Source organism: Nipponia nippon, unplaced genomic scaffold (genome assembly GCF_047370975.1).
Source record: "Nipponia nippon isolate SJK-2023a ecotype South Korea unplaced genomic scaffold, ASM4737097v1 scaffold_4, whole genome shotgun sequence".
Taxonomy (NCBI): Eukaryota; Metazoa; Chordata; class Aves; order Pelecaniformes; family Threskiornithidae; genus Nipponia; species Nipponia nippon.
Window position 1 is genome coordinate 59,702,999 of NW_028262358.1, and position 25,596 is coordinate 59,728,594.

At 40.6% G+C, this 25,596-nt stretch overlaps 1 protein-coding gene across 4 annotated transcripts in view; it reads right to left on the minus strand.

Annotated features, from left to right (window-relative positions):
- Positions 1–4,330: 4,330 nt before the first annotated feature.
- The window catches only part of PHACTR2 (phosphatase and actin regulator 2), a 145,002-nt gene continuing 123,736 nt past the window's right edge, over positions 4,331–25,596 (minus strand). For all 4 annotated transcript variants that reach the window (XM_087777387.1, XM_087777390.1, XM_087777389.1 and 1 more), the window contains 5 exons: positions 23,650–23,705; positions 16,782–16,843; positions 15,544–15,681; positions 13,189–13,265; positions 4,331–9,509 (listed from right to left, as the gene is read on the minus strand). In XM_087777387.1, the coding sequence (XP_087633513.1) occupies positions 9,494–9,509; positions 13,189–13,265; positions 15,544–15,681; positions 16,782–16,843; positions 23,650–23,705 (349 nt within the window). In that variant the 3' untranslated portion in view covers positions 4,331–9,493. The remainder of the gene's footprint in view (positions 9,510–13,188; positions 13,266–15,543; positions 15,682–16,781; positions 16,844–23,649; positions 23,706–25,596) is intronic.

Below are 25,596 nucleotides of genomic sequence, written 5' to 3' on the forward strand. Positions count from 1 at the left end.
GGCTGAGTTTGAAGGCTCAGGCGTAAATAATATGTATGCATCTTAACAGCGCTTTGCCGTGTATGACTTCTTATTTCTCGTGATGCGACACTCTAGCTGTATAAATTATACCTACGCCGTGTAGCATGCCTGTGCACAAACAGACGGACACATGCTCCTTGCTAAGAAGAAAACAAATAGATGCTTGCTATTTTGGGAATATGAGGTAAAACTGTTTCGTTAGATTTCAAAAAGAAAATGTAAAACACAGAAGGGAGCAGTTTCTCCCATGTCCATGTGCACAATTAATAACAACTACGGAAAGGTTGTTACTGAAAATTAAGAAAGAATTATCCACATATTATGTGTGTATGTACGTGGCTAAATACATATATATATGTATACCTTAAAATACTAGCTTTAGTCATATTTGAGTGGATTTCATTGCTTTTCAGTAGGTGTCACTAAAGCTCCAAAAGAGCCCAGATTTTCGTTCTTCTGGCTATTGTTTTCTGAAGTCTGGCATCTTTGTCATCAAGTTTCATCACATCACTCTCATGCAAGTGCACAAACTAATCAGATCTGCGCCATCAGTTGAAATGACTCCTGTACTCGGAGGATTCCAATTACCCCTGCCTATATCCACGCAAAGGTTAGGGCTTCCTTTCCTCTTGCGTCCTAAAAGTACGTGGTGGGTATCCTCTTGTTGCTGCCAGCCATCTGAAGGCTGTAGTACACACCTCGCGGTACAGGAAGGTTAGCAACCCTTTGACTGCATGCTGTGAATGGGTTTTTCAGGACTGCACTGAACAAGAGCAGCTCCCTTCCTATGGTATGTCTATACTGCAAACCCCGTGACAGGTGGAATAGCAGAGCTAGCTTTTCACAAGGTAACATAAGAGCAGAATCACCCAACTGTTAAAAATACAGTGCTTAGCATTTATCTGTGGGGTAACAAAGTAGATTAGATATTACTCCTTATTGCTTCCAGGTTCCTGAGGCAGCTCTGGCATCCATAGAAGTGCAAAGTACTTGTACGTAGGCTTGGCAGCAGGATCACCCCGGACAATCCCCTGTGCCTGGTGACTCGCTGTCTAATAGCGGCAGTGCTGTCATTCCATATACCCCAAATCTGGTCTGGGAGTATCATGTCAGTCTGGAAGTGGGAAAAATCAGCTTTTGCTCTCAGCTCTGTTGCTAATCATCTGTTTCATATGTGTAAGTTAAATTTCCCTGTTCAGTTTTTTTAAGTCTCAGGGTTTTCTGTCTTGCTTTAACTCGTGTCCCCACCCTGTATTTCCTGTTTAGGTCCTAAGCGTTTCGGGGAAAGGACCTATGACAGTGTGATTAAAACGACAGCCCCCCCCTTATCATAGAAGATTGATAATGTATGTCAACAGAAATGCATCTGGAGATTAGTTTTAAGATTGAGGGATTAGCAATAATAAGCATCGTATTGCCTCCTTTGTTGATACTTAAGGGTGAGTCATCTCCTTCAAACTGATTTGCAGTATATCAAAATTCAAGATTTAGTATCGCATATGAAATGTATAGAAGAGAGTCTCTCAGATGGAGACTCCACTTAAGCTTCTAATTTCATCTGAGCCTTACAAGGCCATCCATCCCGCTGTACTCTCTCATTGTGTTCTCTGCTGAGACGTTCCAGGTGAAACTCAGCAAAGAGCATCTACAGAGACTGAGGGGAAAAGCGCTCAGGTCACTAACCACTTCTTTTATGCTTATGGAAGAAGAATGGTCAGTATTGGAATGGTCTCACTGTCGAGGCAGCCACTTGAAAAATAATATGCTGGAAGCACGCATTTCCTTAACGTAATCGACAACTTGCCTTCCATGTGAGGAACCTTATGCTAATAATTTTTCTCTTAGTTCTTGCAAAGCAGAAGTTATTACAAAGTAATTAAAAAGCAAAAGTTATTGTCAGTCACTTTGCAATGTTAAAGGACTGGCAGACATACTGTGGACTAGGTTGAACCCTCAGCTGTGCAGATCAGTTCTGTCCATGTGCAGCAGGCGTGATTTTGGTAAAAACCTGCTGTCAATGAAGTTATTCCACTGAAACTAATGAAAACCACTTCTTGCTGGTTAAAAAAAAAAAAATATTAGGAAACCAGGAGCATAAATTAGGTCTCTGAACCATTGAGCCACAACACTAACTTTGTATTTTGAAAATAACTGTCTCCACTTTGAACACACCTCTGCATGAAGACACCGCCCACAAGAGAGCTAGCAGGTGCTTTTGAAGGCCTCCCAGAATTCAAAGGAAGGTTTCAGGTACTTTCCTTCATTTCATCTCTATGCAGAGGGACTTTTAATTCAGTCTCTGGAGGCTACTTTCCAACAAGTAGCTGCTCTCTGAAGTTAACGCCATTATACATGCACACGTACTTGCTAGAGATTCAAGAACAAAATATTTTCTGTAAAGATTTTCTGAACAATTTTATTGAGGTAATTTTCTTCATTTTATATTTATATATATTCATTCATATATATCTATAATTCAAAGAGCTAAACAGTTGTCTAAGGCACTTGGAACTGTGCACAGCAGAGTATCCTACAGTACTGTACAATTAGGCAGCACAGATTTTTTTTTTGCTTGTTAAATAAAAACACCATAACCCAAGCATAATATACGTACTGTATAAAAAAGATAATACATATTCTATTTTTCAGATTACAATGTTGGAATATATTTGTGTGTGTGGAAATATATATAGGTATATACTACAGTACAGATAAAACCCCAAGCAGCAGCTATCATTAATTTGTAACAATTCCAGTTATTTACATTCCCAGATATCAATACACCTGTGTAAAACGCAGTATCAGACCAGCCACTTCTTCAAGTTACCGTATTCAGTCACTCTAAGTCAAGCTGCTAAAATACAAGTAAACGCATTCATTTTATAATTGTTATGTAAAATACACACTGTATAAGCTGAAAGGTTATCGGTATTGATTCCCCACAGCCTCACATCTTTCGAAAGTCATTAAACATGTGGAAAGTACATGTTAAAATGCCAGCAATTCTAAGCTGATAATATTTCAGATTTTTTTTTTTATAATAATTATCAGTAACTATCCAGCATGAAGGGCAGTGCGGAAGTCTTGGATTTTGTTTGCCTTGTTGTACTTGTAAATAGGAACGTTTAGTGAAATTCGAGTGAGTTACTTTGAGCATAATTTCTTTGTACTTTTAATCAAATTAAAACCAACAGAGTCTAAGAATTGGCCCAGTGCCTATTAATAGGTGACACTCTCCATTATGTGCTGCAAAACTTTAATAGCAGTGAATGAAATTTTCAGGTGATTGTGTCCTGCTCATAGTATATTCAGCATGTAAGAACCTCCTGGCTTTGCTGGATCCCAGTAAGACCCTACTGGAGCTTAACCACCTAGCACCAGTGTGGATGGGTTATCAAGCCCTCCTTACTGGAGTCATCTCCAAGAGGTGTCCTTGCAGACGTGAGTGTAAGAGTCGTGTGCGCAAGGATTCTTAACACTGAGTAGTACCCTGCCGCAGCGTGTTGCAGCTCTGCCCCTGAAATATGCATTCTTGAATGGCCGGTGTTTAAGGTACAGTTGGGTCTACAAAGCGTGCCATACTCGTATTGCCATGATTTACTGTTTGAGCAATCGTTCCGTGAAAAGCTGGGAAGGGACGCAAACGTCCTAGCTCCTGAGTGTACAGCAATGTGGTCTGCAGCGTTCTTGCACCTCTCCTGGATTTGCAGTTTGGTTGTAAATGGAATTCTATTTCTCTTTTAGGGGAAGAAAAATCTTAAGAGCTATTTAAATGGTTGTAGGTAACTAGCATGTTCCATCTCCACACCCTTCCCACCCCTACCCATACAGTTAGATGCCCATTCAAACAAGCCATTGATCTTTTGGTTTCAAATCACACCAGGTAAAATAATTGTCCAAAACACAGTTATTTCTTTAATTCCAAAATTTATACAAGTTTACAAATCAATATACACCACACAAAGTAGTGAAAGGAGGAGGAGATATGTTCAGCAACATCTTACTATATTATAGCAACGTTCAAATATGGTTAAATTTGACATAGTATTGCAAGACTTTTTTATATAAAGAATTAATGATTGAACAAGGAGATACAGAGAATACCATTACTTTCTTTGTTCCTATCCAATGCAATATTTAGCTTCTAGAAAATAATGACATATTGGTGAAATGCTGGATCTAGTTCATATGAGCTCTATTTCCATTAAAATCCTGAAACAAGATGGGAACACTGACAAAGTGAAACAAGATCTTATTAATCATTAAAGTTAATAAATAGAAACCTGTCAAAACGTTATGGTGAAATATGTTATTTTTACTCCATTTCTCCCTTTCTCTATATAGCTACGCTTCCATAAGGCTTTTTCTTTTTTTTTTTTCAGATGTCTGTTAAATAGAAGCTTTAAGCTACTCTGGGGAATTTACTTTGCTTTTTATTTGATCCTCAAAATATTTTAATATCAACCTAATACAAACTTTCAGAACTGCCTTTTTTTTTTTTTTTTTTTGTTCATCAAAAGCTAGGTCCCAGCAGTGAGCACTGCACTGAGCTTTGTGCAATAAGAAGAAAGATAGCAACAATAATGGAGCTAAATGTGGGAGCTCCTAAAGGCAGGAGGCAAATTTATTCAGTTTTTCACCCTGAGTATGTCTTTATTTTAGTTTACAGCAGCGGCACAGGTCTTAACTCCATGAGATATGAATAAAAACAGATGACGTGAAAGTGTTAAAAACCGCGGTTCTGGTATACCTGACAATTTAATGCAAATGTAGGCTTTTAGCTTGGTTTACTTTATCATCAAAGCGTTAACAGACGTTAAGACATGGGCTCATATTCTAGTCTCTACTCAGGATGCCAGCAGTGCTCAGCCAGACCTGTCCTGCTGGTGCAGCCTGCCCGGTACCCAGGCGGCAGCGTGGCTCTCCCTACCCCGGCTCCCACCCGCTGCCAGCTGCAGCCCATGAGGGGGTTTCGGCCGATTCCCGGGCCGCTAGACTAGAGCCACCTTTTTAATCCGTGCTAGCTGGATCTTCCTTCCATTTTATGGTGATACGAAATTGTGGCTCAGACCATATTTAGCATCAGGTTAAATGACAGCTATTTTGAAACACGTTCTCTGACGTAGCTGTAGTATTACTAGTCACCAGATCAGGGTTTGAAGCATCTCTGCTGGAAACAAAGCACTAATCTCACTTGGAAGGAGGGGGGTCTAATTTCTGTAATATCAGGGACATTTTCCTCCTTTTGTTTCACAGCTTTCATTTGGTTTTCAAGGAAAAAAAAAAGTAAAAAAAAAAAAATGGTCATCTGATATGGTTTTTACATGTCAACATTGAGGTTGTGGCGCTTCTCTAAGAGCTGCTCGGTGTGGCCAAAGTAGAAGGTTGGGCTGCCCTGCCCCACACCACATCAGAGGTCGGTAAAGTCCACCACAGCAAGGGACACGCGTTACTGGAGGTAAATGCTAAACCCAACAAATAAATACAATCTGGCAGACCTACAAATGGCTGTGAATACTTTCAGTGATTTTGAAGACACACTGGTCCTAATCCTACCTTGTTTCAAATCACTGGTCGAAATGGTATTTAGCTTAAATACTTTTTGAGTCAACACACAGATCACAATTAGAGGAAATTCAGGCAGGCTGTTTCTCATCTGAAACAACAAATTTCAGTTATAAGGACTAATATATATTATCTGAAAGAAGAGAGAGACGAGAGACATTCTAGAACAATTTCAATTTGTTATGTGAAGAAGAAATTAGGATTTGATTAAGCATCCATTCTCCTGCATCCACAGCAACACGCTGTGATGCACGATCCTACTGATAAATGTGATATATGAGGTCATTTCAGAACCCACTACTTCAAGCTACTCATTTTCTCTTTGTGTGGATGTAGACATTTGAGTTCATACCTGACTCTGTGGAATGTAGGTATGCGTGTAAGGTTTGTCATCTGTTGTGGATGACATGTAAATGATTTGTCCAACTTGATAAAAATTAACACATTGATCCCTTTTAGCCAGCTGGACTGTACTACGTGTTGCATGGAAAGTGTTATTTTTTTCTTTGCCTTTTTTACATCTTTTTATTTTTTTCCTCAAGAATTACTCCGCAGTTTCTCAGAACTTATCCTTATTTTTTCCTTCTAACAGGCATGCAGCACCACAGAGAGTTAGGTACATGACGTATTATTTCCAATGGGCTGCTGTAGCAACTTGAAGACATTCAAAATCATCAACACAGAGGACTAGGAGATACAGCAGAAACTGACTTCAGGCAGCTCAATCAGATAAAGCAAACTGGCTTCACTGCACAGAGTGACATACCAAAATCTTCTTATTTTTTATTGCATGGATAACACTTTACAGCTGTCATTTTTCTGCCAGTTGATATTTAGAATATAAAAATAGTATCTACAACTCTAAGTCTGTGTGTGTGTACAATACACAATAGATAGTTTACAGTTCTAATTCTGCAAGTATACTACATTTTTACATAAGTCCCAATAAAGGCAACTCTTTTTGTCCAGTTACATAAATTTGCCTAAGTAGTTTGCTAAATTGTGGGCCAAAGAATGCATCTTAATTTTTATCATCAAAATAATAAGAAATTACGTAAGAAATTAAAGATTAGCTCAACATCTCTATTCAGGCTAGTATCCTGCCTCTAGCAATGGATTGTAGTGAATAATGTAAAAAAACCCCAAACCCAAACCCAGAAGGAGGACAGGGAAAGCCCAAGTGATACCTCACCTACGTATGTCTTGTATCACAACGCAGCTTGAAGAAGTCTGAGCCAGAAGTTGTATCCTCATCTTTGTGTTTTAATTCTTAAACGAGAAGGTGCCACATATCTTGCCATCCACGCTCCAGGCCTAGTATAGAGGAATGTCTTCTTGCAAAGTCAACTCATTCACTTCATCCTAAGAGTTTAACAAGTTTTAGTTCGCTTGTGTAACCCGTACGTATCCTGGCATGTCAGTGGAACTACTGTCTTATATAAAGTTTATATAGTCTGACTTCACCTTTGTCCAAGTTATTCTGCCTGCGCAACAGCTATCTTTCTGCCTTTAGTATCTTGGCTGCTTCCAAGTGTTTTAAAGAGATTAAGGCAACACTGAAGTCTATTTAATTGCTCCACTTGTTTCCTTTGAAGTGAAATATTGTGTTTTATACCTCAAAGTCAACATAGTAGGCCTTTATAGGATTTTGGAGACACATTTCTAAATTTGGCAACAACAACAACAAAAAGTTTAAGCAGGAGAACTATTCATTAAGTGCTAGTGTAAGTTTTTAAGTTTATGCTAAAATTCTAAAAATAAAAAATAGGATTCTATGAGAATTGCTGATAAACCTTAACTCTAATAGCCTGATCATTCCTGCATGATTTAGTGCCAAAGAATACATTTTCACTGCTTCCTTGATGTCAAAGTGGTGTTTCTATATTTATAAAATGATGGGCCTCACAGAAGCTAAACTGTTTTCTGCAAATGGAATCCTAATGCCTTCTATTGATTCCATTAAAAAAGGAAGGTGCTGCTTCCTTTTCTTTGCTACAACCATGTAGATGGTTATTTTATTTGGTTATTGATATTTTGGGGTCCGTATGTCATTGGATTTTTACTAAAATGTAAGTGATCCTAACAGTCATATAAATCTATCTTTTTAAAAAAAGGTTTGTTAACCTCTTTAAAAATAATAGAGTGCCAGCTGTTGGCAAGCACTCTCCTGTTACTAGAATTGCTCTTTACTAAAATAATCCACTCCATTTATGCAAACCTGGTCTTGTTGTAAATATCAGTAAAGAGTGAGATCTAATTTTAGCCACCAAATTGCCTCCCTGGCTTTAGGCTGACATCTAAAACAACAACGTTCAATTTTATAAACTAAAAACATTCCACAAGAATCTCTTGCAGGTTCTGAGGTAAAAATCACATCTACACAGACCTTTTATTGCCTGAAAAAGAAATACTTACATTTCATAATTAAAAACTAAACAGGGCACATAAAAGACAAAAATAAATTGTAATATGTACACACATTAGAAAGGATAAATAGCAAATATGTTTTAATACTGCATTAACTGTATGCATATGTGAATTCCAGACCCCCCCAAAATGTTGTGTACATTAATTCAAAGGATAAATAAGTGCTAATATAAGACAGAGAATTTCTTAGTGTAAACAACGCCACAGGCTTTTTAATAGGCCTTTGGGCCAACTTAGAAAAACCATGTATTGCCTTTCACACTCCATACCACTTAATTTTAATAATACTGTATTCACATATACAATTTCAAGATAGTATAAAAAATTATGAATCTAAGAAGCATTCTTCACACTCAACAAAATCAGGCTGCAGGCACTCTAAGGATTTTCCGTTAGCTTTTACAAGACCACTGGCTGAAGACATACTGATTCATCTGGGAGTTCTTCCTCAAAGCAGCGCAGGAGTCCTTAAACGCGAGAAGTCACGTTAGTAATCACCGCTCAAGCCTACTAGTAAAGACTTTAGTGCCCAATTTCAATTCTGATTTTGGATTCACACTAGCATGATGTCAAAATTGTCACCACTGCCTGCCATAGGTGAGAAAGATGACGATCGCTGTCATTTGAATGGCAAGTGACAGACAGCACGGAGTGTTTCTAAACACGAAGCATTTCATTGCATTCAGTGTCACGTGTTATTTGTCCTTGTTTATGCATCTTTGAGCATCCAGAGTATGTCAACATTAAAAACCAAAAAATATGACTTGTTCTGTATGAATGTTCAATGTATTCTCTTGAAGCATGCTCATCGGGATTTTAAAAAAGACAGCTGAGTTATACTAGAACTAATTTCTGGCAACTCTATTTACTGGCACCAGAGAAAATCACAGTTCTTCACTAAAGTACTGATGACATGAGGACTTGTGGCTTGCTGTCTTTCTAAGACAGGCTGCGGCCACTTAAAAAAAAAAACATGCACAGTTGCTCACACTCTTTTTTTTTTAAGTAATTCTTCCCACTGGCCAAGTGCATTGTTAAGCAGTCCCATCCGTTCCACTTTTCTCTGTGGACCGAGAAGCAAAGTCTCTCTTCCCCCACACTCTCAGTCCTTTTCACTCTCCCCCCTCTCAGTTGCCCTCAGTCACAACCCTCCGAAGTCTGATGAGTTCCTGGTAGCAGGCTCTCAAGCGATTGTCTTCCGCGCTTCCTGACTTGTGGAGCTCCAGCGAAGAAGTCCACCGATTCATCTGTGTGGGCTAGCCACAGAACCGTGGTTTCTCTTAACACTTCATGTGGGTTCTCCTCCTAGACAAATCATTTGTCCATTGATAAAGACGAGGGCCACATCCTTCATTAACCTCAGGGTAAGCTGTAGCACACACTCAGGCTCAGTCAAGTTCCAGTGCAATCGCAGGTCTTCAGGACGCAATGATTTCCCCAAAGAAAATTGTTACATGAAATATGGGATGTGGTCAAACAGTTATGGACGATGAAACCTGAAATGATAAATCATTAAAAAACTGAGAATTATATTATTTCAACTGGCAATGACACTGATCCTCATCCTGCTCTCACAGCTGTTTACTTCTGTTGCCTGAACAGAATTATTCTTGATTTTCCTGGTCTATGTGGGATTAGAGTCAGCCCTATTATCACCTGCTGCCTGTCTCTCTTTACTAGAAAACCAAATAGGGCTATGGCATGGCTCAGGCATGTCTGATGTCTGTCTGTCTGCCCATACCATTACCCTGTTACTATGGTCCCTGGCAGCACTCTTCCAGATACCACCTGGGCACGGCTGGGATTAGCACAGGCCAATGGGCAGACCGGATACGGGGGGATGTCACCCTGTTTTGGGGTGGGGAGAAGAAGTTAACTGTATGAATTCAAGCTGTGCCAAGCTTGCTGGCCTCAAGGCCAGAGAACAGTCTCCAATCTGTTTTGTTTACCAATATAGATTTAGCCACAATTACATCCACTATTTGGAGACACTGCCAGTAAATCCGAAAAGCTTTGCTAAGCCATAAAATTTAAATTTCTGGTTTTTAATCCTTCTGCAAAATGAAGCTAACAAAAATTTGGGATTTTTTTAAGTAAGCAACAAGTTTTATAGCACTGCAGGTGCTTTCTTCCTATTAACAGCAGCCAACTGTGGCACATGAAGGCCCAAATACACCTCACTGTTTTTTAGACTTTTAGGTAGGGCATGTGCATCACTCCAGATTGCCTGTATGATGGATAGCGAGGTGGGTTGTTCCAAAGGGTGTCTCCAACCTTTCCTAGAGTAACTTAGGAGCCTACAGCAATTGAAATTCTAACTCAGCTTAAATGTAATGAATCAAAGCAGAAGGGTAAGAAAGGGCAAGAATATCAGGTGCTCAATGTATCTATCACCAGACTTCTAAATCTGTTTCAACGGCTTTAAAAATACATCTATCCATGCAGCAACTCTACAACAGCACAGGTAATGATGCACCTAAGACAGTAGATTTACATAAGTTTTTGTTTGGCACATTTTCTCTTAACAGTTCCAGAGAAAAGAAAAGAAAACAGGCCACACATTATCCCTGTAATGTGGTACAGTACAATACAGGGATGCATTTCTCAAATAAAGGAGGTGTACACAAAAGCTGACATTCACAAGTATGCAGCGCATCTGCTAAGTAAGGGTACAGTGCATTGCAAAAAAGACACAGGGTTTTTGTATTTGCGTAGAATAACAATATATTGGACTATATATAGCATTTCCATTAGAAGTGTTTTATAAACATCTACTAATATCCTCTTCCCAAACTTTTATTTATTTATCTATTTTTAGAAACTCAGTTTCTTGGATTCTGTTATGAAATAACAGAAGGAATCAGTCTAAATTACTAGGAGTAGAAAAACAGTTCAGCTGACAGTTATTACAGTAAATGATGAACAATGAAAAACAGTGCTTTCTTTCCCAAGTTCAATATCGAATTTTAACAATTCAAAGATAGTGTAAATACTGATTGTAATATTAAAGCATCTTATATTGAATAGGTAGTAATATAAGAAAGTATACGCTACAAGCTATTTTTGTTTAATAAGCAGCTTCCTTGTTGTCTCATTCGATCACAGAACTTCATGAATAAGTCTTTGTTAACCAGCTGCCAATGCAAGTGCCTTTTGGTTTGTATTATCTCAGTGATCTCCTTGAAAAAAATTAAAAGATGAGTAATTCATTCTCTGGCTAGAGACTTTTGTCTACAGTTCCCTTAAAACAAATCACTTCTGTTGTATTAATCCAAATGTAGTGGTGAACTACATAATTTTTAATGAGAGGTCCCAGAGGAAACAATCTCTTTATATTTTCAAAAGTGCAACTGACTTAAAACATCTGCATCTAATTCTGTTCTTAATTAGCTTTTTCTAGTGTTACTCTGCTGACTCTGTGCAGTGACTCCACAACATGACCAGTGAAAAAAAAAATGAGGGTGGAGAGGGAACAGAGAGAGCCTGATTTCCCTCAGGTTGAAATTCTTCCAGGACCCTATAGAATCATTGCCTATATTTATCACAATTTGGCTGTGCCTATTTTTTACTCCATTTTCCAAGGCCCTCCTCAAAAAAAAAAAATTCACTTTTTAACTGGTTTGTCACTCAGTGGATCCCTGAGATTTTTGGTTCAGCTTTCAAGAATCCAATTGTAATCAGTCTCAACTGTTTTCAATTCTCTTGAAAAAATACGCGATCCTTTTTGTATGACTCATGCCTATCTGTACTTAGGCTTCTATACTGCAGTGCAACTCAAAAAATGTAACAACGTAAGCAGGGGGTTGCACTCCATCTCTCTCAGAACGCAGCCAGGTTTCTATTCCTGCTCATTTTCCTTGTCTCCCTCGGGATGCCCATTTTTTTAAAGTGGTATTTTTATATATTCTGAAGAAGATATACTACTCACTACCTGAAGAGAAAATGACATCAGAAGCCAAATGAAAATGAACAAATCTATGTTTGAAAAGGACATTTTCTAATGGTCAGAATGCGACACTAGATTAAAACCCTGCCTCCTGGTTCATCTCCTGGCTTAGGTTTGCTGTCTGTGAAACTGGTTTGATTTTTTGAAAATTAGTTTATTCATGTTATACCTACACTGAAGTGAGTTTACAGCATCATAAAAAATTCCATGTTTTGGTGAGGAAAAAAATCACTGAAGTTGTAAAATCAAGCATTGAACTAGGAGATGCCAGAAATCACCAAACACCCATCTCCCGTTGTGAATTTTCCTTGTGACACTCTCTTTAATTAGAGGAGTCACACTCACTTGCTCGGAGCCTGAGTTTGATTGAAGCAGTAGGAGGAAAAGGAAGCGACCCAGTCTTGGGCAACTGTTCTTATCTGACTTAGCTCTGTGTGGAAGTGAAGACAATAATACCATGTATGCCATGTCGGCTGACCCTAACAGCAAGTTTTGCTTGCTGGTGGCAATTTTCAGCCTTTATAACTTCCAAAAAATACTAAGAGATGCCATGGGGAGGGCGGAAAGTGCCAAATAGAGGAATAACTCTGCCAAACTTGAAGTCCTGCTAAAAACTGTGGACGCCCCAGAGCTCTTTAAATAATAATGCCTCAGACAACATCTTGGTGTTACTCAAAGCATACAACAAAACAAATCCAGATGAACACATTAAAAGTAGCAAACAGGGAACATTAGAATCTGTCTTGTTCTGCAGAAAGTGCTGCCAGGAGCCTAGGTGACCCTTAGGAAGCTCCGTTCTGAAGTTCAACACATCATCTAGTTTTCACTTACCAAACATATCTACAAAAATGTATACTTTCATGAGCAAGGGAGTACTGCTAGAGAAGGACATCCCTTTTTTTGTGCTTGAGGACTGTTAACTTCATCTGCAAGAAATGCTGAGTCTTTTCAAAGGATTATTTTTCAGATTTCCCAAACAATCTTTTTCCATGTAGCAACTGACCCACTGCAGTCACCTTCATTGCTGTATCAACTACCCAACTTCAGGGATGACACAGGCAACACTGGGAATCCCAACGGAATCAATGGTGGGATTCAGGTGGGATTCAAGGGGGCTCATGGTAGGAACCTACGCAAGTCACGACACAACTGCAGAGGACTTGCAGAAAGGCAGAGGGTCGCTGTCATACTTATCTCTTCGACTCATGCAAGAAGAGAGATTCACCCACCTGGTAAATTGCCGGCTTTCCTCGTGTACTTCCATTTCTGTGCTTTTAAATTCATTCAGCTCTTTCCGTATTGCTGCCTAATAAACAACAGTGATATATGCAACCATAAGAAATATGAATCTTAAAGAAAGCAGAGTCTGAGAGGAACCTGGCCCTACTCTTGCAGGTTCCCTTACAGTTCCCATTTTCCAGTCTCCCTTACTGTAATCTACAGCTCTTTTACACATTTCTCATCATCAACATGAATGACTTTTTTCAGTTACGGCTACTTGAAGCAGTAATACACTATAAAGAGACCCAAAGCATCAAACACCAACAATAAACAAAGAAACACCAAATCCACTGCAATGGGTGAACCAAACCCCCATAGAAATATGGCACTTGCTACAGACAAAAACGGGCAAGGGATTGGGTTACCTCGACAGTCACCTGCGGAGTACGCAACCCCGAGGGGATCGCATCTCCAGGCGCAGCCCCTGAGGAGCTGGTGAGTCACGCTGCCTGCACAGGCACTGCACACGCAGCAGGGGCCCTGTATCTCCCCACCGAAGACACGAATTCAGGAATGCAAGATGAATAACATCCTTTTCAGTGGAATTAGTCACTTGGTTTGATTAGTTTTATGTAAAATTACATGAAATATCTGGACACTTCAGGCTTGTGTTTTCAGCTGGCAGATACTACAGAACAGCAGAAATTCAGTGCACTTTGTAAATGCCTTGTCGCTTATGTTAAAAGAGTGATAAGCAATTTACTTCATCAGGTAATACATACAATTTCTGAAATATTCCAATATATACTAGAAAGGCGTTTGTTTCTATGTCATACGCTTTCTTACCTTCACTGTGAAATGAAAGTTTATTTTTACTCACTCTTTTCTTTCACCATTTTAAATAAAAGCAGTATCATTTCATTAATCCCTAAAGAAATCTCATCTGGTATGCGTGCCTTTCAACACAGAACAGACAAGCAGCAAATTATAGCATCACCAGACTGCGGTCTCGTAAATGAGAAACTTCATTTTAAGCGGGGGATGGTTCCGTTTAGCCACAACGGCAGGCTTACACAATGCTGCTGTAATAGCTAGGAAAGAGACAGCTATTTCTGAGCACCAAATCAGCAGCAAAGACACCAGACCTCCAGCTCTGTAATATACTTACAGTACAATTTTCTGCTCCCACTGGAAATAGAAAAATTATTTCCTTGGGAAAAAAGGGGGTTTCCAGGCAACTCGGGGTCTGCCTTTCTGCTGAGGCCAACAAACATGGGGATCACAGAACCAGCCTTGGGCACCTCTTCGTTACAAAATGAATTGAGATTAAAAACTGCTACCCTAAAGTAGATAGGAAACTCCAGCGTTTTTGCTAGTGCAGTTTACCCTGGTTGGACCTAGGTGAAAGTGGAGGTGCTGGGTGCTCTAACTTCCCACAGATTACATGAGGACTAGAGAGTGCTCAGCACCTCCCAGAACCAACATCTACAAAGACTTCTGGGTACATTTTTGATGTCTCCACCTTAACTTGATACAAGATTCTCCTTTGATTGTCAGATGAGATGGCATTAATATTAAAATACAAGCTGAAATAAAATGAGTGCTTCGCAGTCCTTAGCTAAAAGACAGTGGGTTCCAGCACGTATCACTTTTCACACCAAGAACATCTCATAGGATTTTCATAAAAGTTGGTTCAGACCCCGTGCTAAGAGGGCCAGCACTTCTTGATACATATATCCTACAGCTTTCCTTTTATGAAGTGGTATAGGAGGGAAATGGAAGAGTATTTTATGGTAATCTTTGACTGATCTGTTTTTTAAAAGAATCACAGAATCATCTGTCTCATCCTTTGTAGTTAGGCAGAGGAACTATTAACTGCAGCACGTTAGGGGCAAACTTCCCAAGAAGGCGTGCTGCACGCATACAGTCAGCTCCTGCACTGACGGTTGTGGCCAGGAACCCTTAGGACGATGGAGCAGCTTCTACCTTGTTTCACGTGAATGAGTTGCAAAAGTAACTCTCGGTGGCAGTGATGCAGGCTTCTGCCTGCAGAAACCTTGCCTGACTTCCACAGGTCGTGGCCATCTTTGCTAACAGTGTGTGTCTGGCTTAGGAGAGCTTTAAAAATGCAAGGAATTCTAGCCTGAACTGATGTAATGGAGGTGGCAAATATGCTCTTAATAGGCACCTGAGCAGGTTTTCTTAACTGCAAGCAGTAGATGCACAGTAGTAGCATGACAATCTCGCTGCCTCCAGCAGATGTCATTTGTGATGCCGGCATCAAGCGAATGTAAAACCAGAGGAAAGCCCCCCCAAAATTGACAGATGCAAGCATTTTCTTATAATCTACATTTGCCCCTTGCCTTGTCTGCAGGAGTTAACCTGGCCCAAGGCTTGTCGGCACGACGGTCGTAATCCGGAGAATCCGTGACCTCCACATACTCATTAAATCGAAGGATTCTTCTTGCTTGAAGTTCAGCCACTGTAGGCCTCAGGCTGAGCTGTAAGCAGGAGGCAGAAAATAGTACATTTAGTAAGATAAAATAAAATAAAATAAAATAAAATAAAATAAAATAAAATAAAATAAAATAAAATAAAATAAAATAAAAGCCGAGGGTATGATGTAATCTCAAGAGAACTTTACTGGTATTTCTAAATAGGGTCACTTTCAGGTGTCTAAAAAAAGGCACCATCCTGGGAGTGCTGCATGGGAATGGGGAAGCAGCACAACCTAATTTCTTCAATTATAAAAATAGTCTTTGTTGGGCAGGTCACAGAGAATCGTGACAGTTATCCCTGGAATATTAATTGTGACTTTGCAACTGTCACACCGTTTACCCCACTAGGCAGTAGGTCCATTTCCATTAATGATAACACAGTCTGCTGTGTTCAACTATAATATTGAAAATAAGCAGGATGTGGAGGTGCCTGCCTAACTAAAAAACATCGGTTTTGAACATCTGGGGGTCATTATGATGCCAAATTGTTTCAGTCACCTCAAACAATATTCACTTTAATTAACTAACGACGATCTTACTTAGGAAACTGTGTTTTTGCAGAGAAGGGCAGACTAGGGATATGTATGAAAACTCCCCCCACCCTCTCCCAGAACGAGCTCCCAAAGTCAGGGCAGCAGATCCATAGCTGCTTTATTTCCAGGGACGATGAGCACAATCCCACCTGCAGCGGCCAAGACCACTGATGTGGCTGGAAGAAGGGTGAAGGGATTTCTGAGGGCCCACACTGCTTTGCCGCCCTCTCCGCTGCTCTAGGGAAGAGTGGATCTACAGGTGTGGCTGCCCTTGACATACATGGCAGCAGTGGTCATGCTCACAGAGGAAACACGTGTCATTTCTCTCCCCTGCTTACAGGGACAAATATTAAGCGTGGTCAGACTCCATATGCTTCTCCAGGTATGTGAAACTGGACAGGATGGAGTTTCCCCAAGATGGACTTCTCTTGTACTGTTTTTCAAACTGATTTCTAATCTGGGGGCATGACTGATGGACATTTGCAGTAACGCATACACACTGATTTTTAGAATCTTATAAAAAATAATCCTATGTACACAAACACACAATACGAAAAAACACATCATCACCTTTCTACTGAGTCTACGTTTTATTTCTCTTTTGGCTTCCTGTTCCTCTTCTTCATTCTTCTCTGTTTTCAGAAGAGATAAAAAGGAGTGAATATTTAAGTATTATAACTGCACATACTGTATTTCTCTTGGTTGAAAGCTTCAGGACTTCAAGTCCTCACTCATGTTTCCTCATATTTCTGGGTGATCCTGCATGTGTTGTCTCCTTTTTGGATTTTGTGTGCTCTCGTTTCTTTTCCCTATCCTCATTTCCCCTGATTCTGTAGACATCTCAAGTCACCGCTGTGGGTCAGGAACACAGCAAATAGGAGGCATCTGTCATTTCCCTTCTGTGTAACAGCAAACAAGAAGTACCCTGAAAGAGCTGCCTAATGTTTCAATTACTTGTCCTAACATTAAAATCACTGTTGCTTTTACTTCCAACATGCCACCTATTGACCTTAGAGTGAGAGTCTAATTATTCATAAGGGTCAAGAAAAAAGTTTGCTCTGAGTATCTGAATCAGCTGAGTGTCCTCTACTGCTACAGGATGCAATGAATCAATGACAATTCATAGAATCATAGAATCACAGAATCATTAAGGTTGGAAAAGACCCTTAAGATCATTGAGTCCAACCGTTAACCTATCACTGCCAAGTCCACCACTAAACCATGTCGTCAAGCACCACGTCTACCCGTCTTTTAAATAGCTCCAGGGATGGAGACTCAGCCACTTCCCTGGGCAGCCTGTTCCCGTGCCTGACTACCCTTTCGGTGAAGAAGTTTTTCCTAATATCCAACCTAAACTTCCCCTGGCGCAGCTTGAGGCCATTTCCTCTCGTCCTATCTCTTGTTACTTGGGAGAAGAGACCGACCATTCATTTCACTGTCATTTGTTAGTGCAACTTGGTTTTGTTACTTTAATATTTTTTTCTGATTTTATAATGCGGGCATATGATTCAGCACTGAAGCCCTCTTGGTTAAGACCAAATGAACGAGTACAGCAGAAAATGACATGTGCATTCTTTGAATGTATTTGGGCATGAGACTGAAACGCGCTTTTAACAAATTTCTGTGCTAACCAAACTCGATTTCTTGAGTGACAGTGTAAAGCACACTTACAAAGGCACATTCATATGGACTCAGCAGTTTTTTTCATTGATGTACATTTTGAAGAATATTATTTGCCCTTTCAGTCCACCTCTGATGGTTACATGCAAAGTTAACTTTGTTGTGGCTGAAATCTCCCACCTAGAGATAGCCACAAAATTCTGATCCTGTTTTATTCATGGTTGGGAGTTATGGACTCCATGTCACAGTTCAAGGCTAACTATAAATTTAAAGGAATTAATTTGTCTATTGTGGATGCAACCAACCTGTACAGATGAAAAGGCAGTTTTAAATCCTGGTATAGTCCAACTTGCCCTGCCTGCTATGGCTGGCCTGCTGTGTTAGTACAGTCAACCTGGCCACAGAGGACCTTCTGTATCATGCTACGACAGGTCATCTCGCGATACTTGCAGATTTCCTTTGCTGACTCAAAGGCTCTCACGTAAGAATAATACAAGGGAAAGGGGAAGAGGAACAAATGATAAAAAACAAAAAGAAGAAAGTTACAGTAGGAAAAAGGTGATGCCAGCCCAAGACCTGCTCTCTGAGAAGAGTCCAACAGCAGACCCAGGTTTCCATTGACAAGATGCAATCACACAGGCTTGCTGCCAGGATTAGGCTGGATCTAGTGTTGATGGTGATTTTACCGAGACACTGAAATGGGAATGTAATTTATAGTTTATTAATAATTTTTCTCTTAAATGGTGACGAAATGGATGGCCTGTTTCCATAAAGGAACTGTAAACTGACTAAAACTGAAGAATGGAGAATTAAAGATTGATCAAGATTTTTAAATTTTTTATTAATATATCTATCAATAAACAAGTTGGGTGTATTTAAGGATTTATGACTTCAAATGAGAACTCTTTTTATAACATCTTCACCTAACAAAATCAAAAGCTCTCTAGCTGTTTTAGGACAGGTAAGTCATCTGTAGGCTTTTGTTTAAACATACTCTCTTTGCAATCAATAGGCATAGTAACTGAGGTAATTAAACACAAACTAATAATCTGGGGTTCGATTCACCTGGGAATCGTTACACATAAAAAATTTTGTCCCTTCATAACTGAGTTGCTTAAGTCCTACCTCAGAAATTCTCCAGTAGCAGACACAGCAGAAAAAAATGCAGCTGGGTATACACATTGCTGTACTGCCTTTTCCTTAATTTAATTTGTAAAATACATTCTGCATTATTCGTATCTTGACATTTCTTTGCTATCTAAACCACCGTGTCTCCCAAGAAGCAGCAATAAGATGCCTGATGTAAGAAATAGGGCCTCACACTGCTTACTGCATACCTTAAGAAACAACTACGAACAGCATGGCCACCCGAAATACTGGTTTTCTATGTTTTGGGGGAGGATAAAGTAACTCAAAAAAGTTGATCTGGACATTTAGGAAGGCTGAAGGTTAGCTGCCTATCCCAAGCTGTGAAGCTACCTCCCTGTGGGCTGTGGACCCAGAGTGCAGAGGGCTGCACGAAGGGATGGCTGGACATGGAAATCCACCTAGAAATGGGAGATGAGCAAGGTCATCATCTTAGCTGCTGGGCAGAGGGTCCAGGCGGGTCCTGGAGGAGGCTGGTGAGGAGGGCTGGAAGCCCACCTTTCAGAGGACAGCTCTAACAGGAGGCACCAGGAGCTTCCTTCACTCCCGGGCAAAGCAGGTGGGGATCGAACCCGTGGGGAACAGACAGTCTTCTGCATGAGAGGTCAGGGGGCAGGACGTGGTTTATATATTCAAGTGGTTTTACTTCTAGGAATAAAACTCAAGAGCTAAAGGAAAGGGACTGAAATCTGGTGGCTGCTGCTAATACACTGAATCCACTGTTTGGCAAAAGGCCCTCCGCCTATGGCACTGACTGGGATCTAAAGCACCTATTTCCCATCTCCAGCCTGCGGGGCAGAGTGTTGTTTTAAGCCCAGTGCTACAGAAACACCGCCCTGATACACATTCCCACCAACAGTAACACCTACAGCATATTTTTGGTCTTTTAAGGTACAAGTTTTGAAAGTTGCTGTAGTGAGTTAAGAAGCTGTGTGGTGCTAAAAATAAGGGGTCTGGTGCTCCTGCTTCCTTCAGGTGTTGTGGAAAATTCCCGCCAGAGGGCCACATTTTGGCTGCAGGTATGAACTGACTTCCTTGCCCAAACAGGAACACATTAATGCATAGGAACACACTTCTGACTACTTTCCACCTTAAAAGCAGATCTAATCTGTGTGATGTGGAGAAAGAAAATATAAACACAGCGTTCCCAGCTGCAAGTCCCCTCCTCAGACATCCCGCTGCTGCCGTACTGGCAAAGGACCAGCCCAGCAAGCGCCCTTTGCTTGCAGAGGTCTCCAGTTAGATCCCAGCAAAACTATGGTTTCCCTCCCTCCCTGCCTGCAGCTCCTAGGAGGTCAAACTGGGATTTGACTCCTAATAGAAACAATTTTGTTTAGCATCACTTATTGTGGCCTTGGAGTTAAAAAAAAAACACCGGTCAAAGCAGAACAAGCAGCTTCCCTGGCATGTATACATTATTGCTCCTGCAACTTTTGCCGTATTAAATCTGGTCACTTTCTGTTCTCTGGGACATCTGTTTCGTAGCAGGAGGGGAAACGAGAAGGGAGAAATTGTTCTGCCTGAGGACTGCTCCATTCTTGACCAGAAAGTACTCCCGGAGCGTAAAACCTAACTTTCCATTGTGTCCCTATGGGACCAGCTATGTTTAGACTTCTCTGTGGGCTTGCTAGGGAAAGAGAAGAAAAGACAAATAAAGTGCTTGCCTCTTGCAGTGCTCTGGAATGCACAAAGTGGTTTCTCTTTCCTGGTTTTACAAGCAAAGATAACCATTAATATTCCTTAACTAGCATCAAGAGCTAAACCCTGTTTTCCACAAAGCCAGGACTGGCAGGCATGCAGGTGCACAGTACGAGAAGTTCACAGTGCCTTACAAATACAGGAAAAAATACAGTTATCTTAATCCAAAATTCCTGGAAGAATAAAAAGTTTCTTTGCCATAACGCATTACTATAAATACTACTGGCTCAAAGCCAGTACACAAGAAACCTGTCTTTATTAAAGACACAGGGCTTTATCTATTCCTTCAAGTGGACTCTTGAGTTATCATAACTTTGTTTTAGTGTGGGAAGACTCAGAAGTCTGGATAGTTTTATCCAAATTGTTTTTATAGAAATCAGCCTGCAATGTCTTGCGATCGTACTCAGTCACAGAATTTTCAGTAACTGGTTTATCTGTAAATATTATCAAAACAAAACTTCTTGCAAGACAGATTTCCTCACTAACTGGAAATACAAAAAAAGAAAAAATACAGACTTTTTCTGAACGTCTTAAAAGTTTTGGGCTGAACTTAATCTTGAAATAAACATTTAGACCTTTACCACTTAATGTAACCTCGAAGTCTGACAAATATTACTCAAAACAATACTTTCCCTTAGCTGCAGTTTACATACATGCAATAATATAACCCCTTCTCCCCATCCACTGCTTAAAAATGGGAGGAAGGAAGCTTTATGAAAGAAACCCCAACTTATTCACAAAAGCTGCCTACAACAACAAAGGCATTTAAGAGATGTAAACATTTTCGAATGATCCACAGGAAGGGAATGTAATAATTTTGATAAATAATACGACTGCCTTAGAGCTGGGAGAGAAATTGCACCAGAAAAGGGTCGGACTGTCACCAAAAACCCCAGCTTGCTTTGGTACACTTTGCTTTTTACAGATCACTGTCAACTTGAAATATTTTCTATCTCGGTAATGAGCAAAAAGCAGTTTGGGATTCTCTACGTGCTCATCGACGACTCTGCAATTCTTTGTGATTTATAATGCTGCTTCCCAGCCTTCATTTCTTGCTCTCCCTTGCCTCCTTAAGACAGCCCGCCGGCAGCAGCAGGAGAGGACGGCTGGAGGTACTGAGTGCAAAGCCTGGTACGCTGCCGAAAGCTTAAAGTAAACAAGCTGAAACAGGAGAAGAAATCTATTAACTGCTTTCCAGTCTTGAGCTACTTACTGCAAAATCAGTGAACGGAATAAACAATGGCACAAGGGATATTAAATACATCGCGGGTTTGTTGCGAGATTAGTTACCTAGAGATTAGCCAGACAGAGAGGGCAGGAAGGAAGCCCAGCTGGTGCTCCCAGCTCAGTGGCCGTATCCTGGCCCACCAAAGAGGTTTTGGAATTACCCTTCTCACATAGTCCAGCATGAGTGGTTTGTCATATAAAAAACGTTCATATTTCAAATTTTATTTATCTATGCAATCTATAGGTTCAGAAATTATAGTCTTAGAAAGTCTGTTCACATTATGTATTGGACAGGAGTCCCTTGAACCCTCTCCTGTCCACCATAATGCATGAACTGTAGCTTCCCTTTTCAGTAAGACATGGCACTATTTGGCTTTTGAGAGCTTAGACAACAGCAGTAGGATTTCATTAGCATGGATGGTTGGTTGCCTGACAGCCGATAATTGCTATGTTGCCTTGATTTACTGGCCTGAGCAGGTGACAGAGTGATCAGTCCATAGACTTTGTCAGGTAAACAGCCCATTTTCTTTTCTCCATTAGCATGCTGTGCACCAGGGTTGCAGAGATGAAGTCCAACTTTTCTGAATGATTGTTGGAAATAATGGCATTATACCTGCTCTTTCAGTTACATCAAGTGTGGAAAGTTCTTATACCTTAAGAATAAGATGAGGTTTTGGATTTGTTGCTCTGTGTGAAATGCTTCCACGTGCATTTTCTTCATATATTTCTTCTACTTAAGCATCAAGTACTAGCTACCCTTGCAGAATGAATACGGGGCTAGTGGAGCTGGGCATGACAACTGTTACAGTATGTATTTAGGTAACATCCACATTATGGAAAGATTCATAAAGGAAGCCAAAAAATGCCTGTTCTGAAGCATTTGCCAGCCTAAGAACAAAACCAATATAAATGGGAGAATAGGTATAGAGGGTAAACATCCAATGTACTTCATTCCTCTGCCTCTGACTATTTGAATGATAGACTTAAATTCTTCAAGAAGGATACTGAGGAAGGATTTAATCAATGGGAAGACATTCAGTGAGAATGTCTCATGCAAGTTTCAGTACAGAAGATGTCAGAAGTGGATATGAAGGCTAGCACGCTGAAGTAGTCGGCATATACCTATTCACTTTCCCCTGAACGCTTCACCTTTCCTCCTTCTACTCCACCTTCCAACCTCTGCCCTTATATCCCACCTCTGCCTCCTCCTGGTATTTCCTCCTCCTCCTCCTCCTAAAAATTAGAATCAATCATAGAATCACAGAATGCTTTGGGATGGAAAGGACCTTTAAAGGTCATCTAGTCCAACCCCCCTACAATTGGCAGGGACATCTTCAACTAGATCAGGTTGCTCGGAGCCCCATCTAGCCTGTCCTTGAAGGTTTTCAAGGATGGGGCATCTACCACCTCTCTGGGCAACCTGTTCCAGTGTTTCGCCACCCTAGGCAGAAGTTTAACCAGCCTAGAACTGCTTCTAAGGGGTATCTAAGTCATTCCTGGTCTTTGGGACCAGCTTCAAGAAGCAGGATTGAGACAAGCAAAATTCAGCATCTTGAATATATGCAATTTTCACAGCTACTATTACAGGTTAGTATATAGATCTAGTGTTGACACCTTATTTTCTAGAACATAATTTCTCTGCAGTTATGGCTCTAACACTAGAGCAACAATGACAGGCTTCCATATGAATCCAACATATGCTCACTTTCTAAGTAAATACTAGCTGAAAGCTGAATAAAATACTTACGCTTTAGGATATTTCTTTGCTCTAGCTCTTCAGTTGTAGGCCTCTGGCTAAGTCTCCTGTGAGAACAAAGTGACTGATTTAAAACCAGATCCAAAGAACACATTACGATTTGTAATACAGCTTAAAGGGTGTTTCTCATATGGCCATGCTATTCTTTGCCAGCAGAGGTATTCAACAACACAGGTAATTTCCAGACACAGTTATAACTGTGCATGTAACCACAGTACCGAGTGGCCATTTGTTTTAAAAGATGTACTATTGCCACTCGAACACATAAATAACTGATATGTGCATAATATTACAGAAATTGTACCAGCAAATTTAAATTCCTCATTTACAGCTAGAATTTTATGAAAGAGTTCATAAACCTTTTTTGTCCCCAAGCACCATAATTATAAGTTGTGCAATCGTAAGATTATTCTCAGATATTTTGAATGCAAATCCTATTCATTATTAAAAAAAAAAAAAAAGCTGTGCATTCCTCACTGATTTGTACGTACAATTCAATTGGGAGTTTTAACTGAAAGTTACTTTTATTTAGTTACCTATATATAACAACTGCCATTAAAAAAAAACCAAAACCTGAGATATTAATTTTCTGGTTTGTATAGTGGAGAACAAGGTTGATATTGTCTCTATGTTTACTAAACAGGTTCACTTGAGAAAAGGAGCAAGAAAAATTTCAGCAGTAAAATTAATTTTGCAGATGTGTTAAAGATAGATGACTCTCTGTCCAGCACACCTCACACGGTTCACTACAGGTTATCTTCGACCTCATGAAACCCATCTCATTCAAACCGTGCTTGGACTTTCAGATTTGGCGGGGAGGACCAGCAGGTTTACCCCAAGTGATCAGCCCTGGCTGTAGGAAGTCCCAGGCTGGGACCTGACCCAACCCTGATCCAACTATGGGAACAGGTTTCCCATCAGACCTCGACGCTGCCAGGTGCTGACCACCACGCCAGGAATTTTTAAGGAACTGGTGTCAAACCTGGTTGTGATTCCAGGCATGAGCACAGCCCTGACATGCACGGATGTTGTTTCCTGCCACCAAAGCAGAGCTGCGTGGAGAGCGTGCCAGCTTTCCAGCAGAACCAGCAATGTCCCTGTGCAAGGAGCTCAGGACAGGGACCGGAGCAGCTTCTGCAGTTCAAGCCCCCGAGGGAGCACCAACAAGCAGGACTTGATCACTGGAGATGGGATTTGGTAAGGAAAGTGGTGGTAACAACCATGCCGCTTGACTAGCAGAAGAAAAATGACCCTTGGGCTCTACACAATAGATGTATCACTCTTATGGTTAAGGGATGAAATAAATGACTTAGCCAACCACCCGATTTATAGAGCAACTCAGCTCATCTTCCAAGTGCTGATGCAGGACTGCCGTACTCTGTACTGGAGCAGTACTGGCTGGACTACCCAGTATCTGGGAATCTCCAACAAACACAGGACATCCTCCAAATCTGCCTGGACAACATTTCTGAGCACAGGAGAAACAATCATAGAATCACAGAACCATAGAATCGTTTAGGTTGGAAAAGACCTTTAAGATCATTGAGTCCAACCATTTACGTAGCCCTGCCAAGTCCACCACTAAACCATGTTCCTAAGCACCACATCTACACGTCTTTTAAATACCCCCAGGGATGGGGACTCAACCACTTCCCTGGACAGCCTGTTCCAGTGCCTGACAACCTTTTTGATGAAGAAGTTTTTCCTAATATCCAATCTAAACCTCTCCTGGCACAACTTGAGGCCATTTCCCCTTGTCCCATCACTTGCTACTTGGCAGAAGAGACTGACCCCCACCTCACTACAACCTTCTTTCAGGTAGTTGTAGAGAGTGATAAGGTCTCCCCTCAGCCTCCTTTTTCTCCAGGAACCCCAGTTGCCTCAGCTGCTCCTCATAAGACTTGTGCTCTAGACCCCTCACAGCTTTGTTGCCTTGGT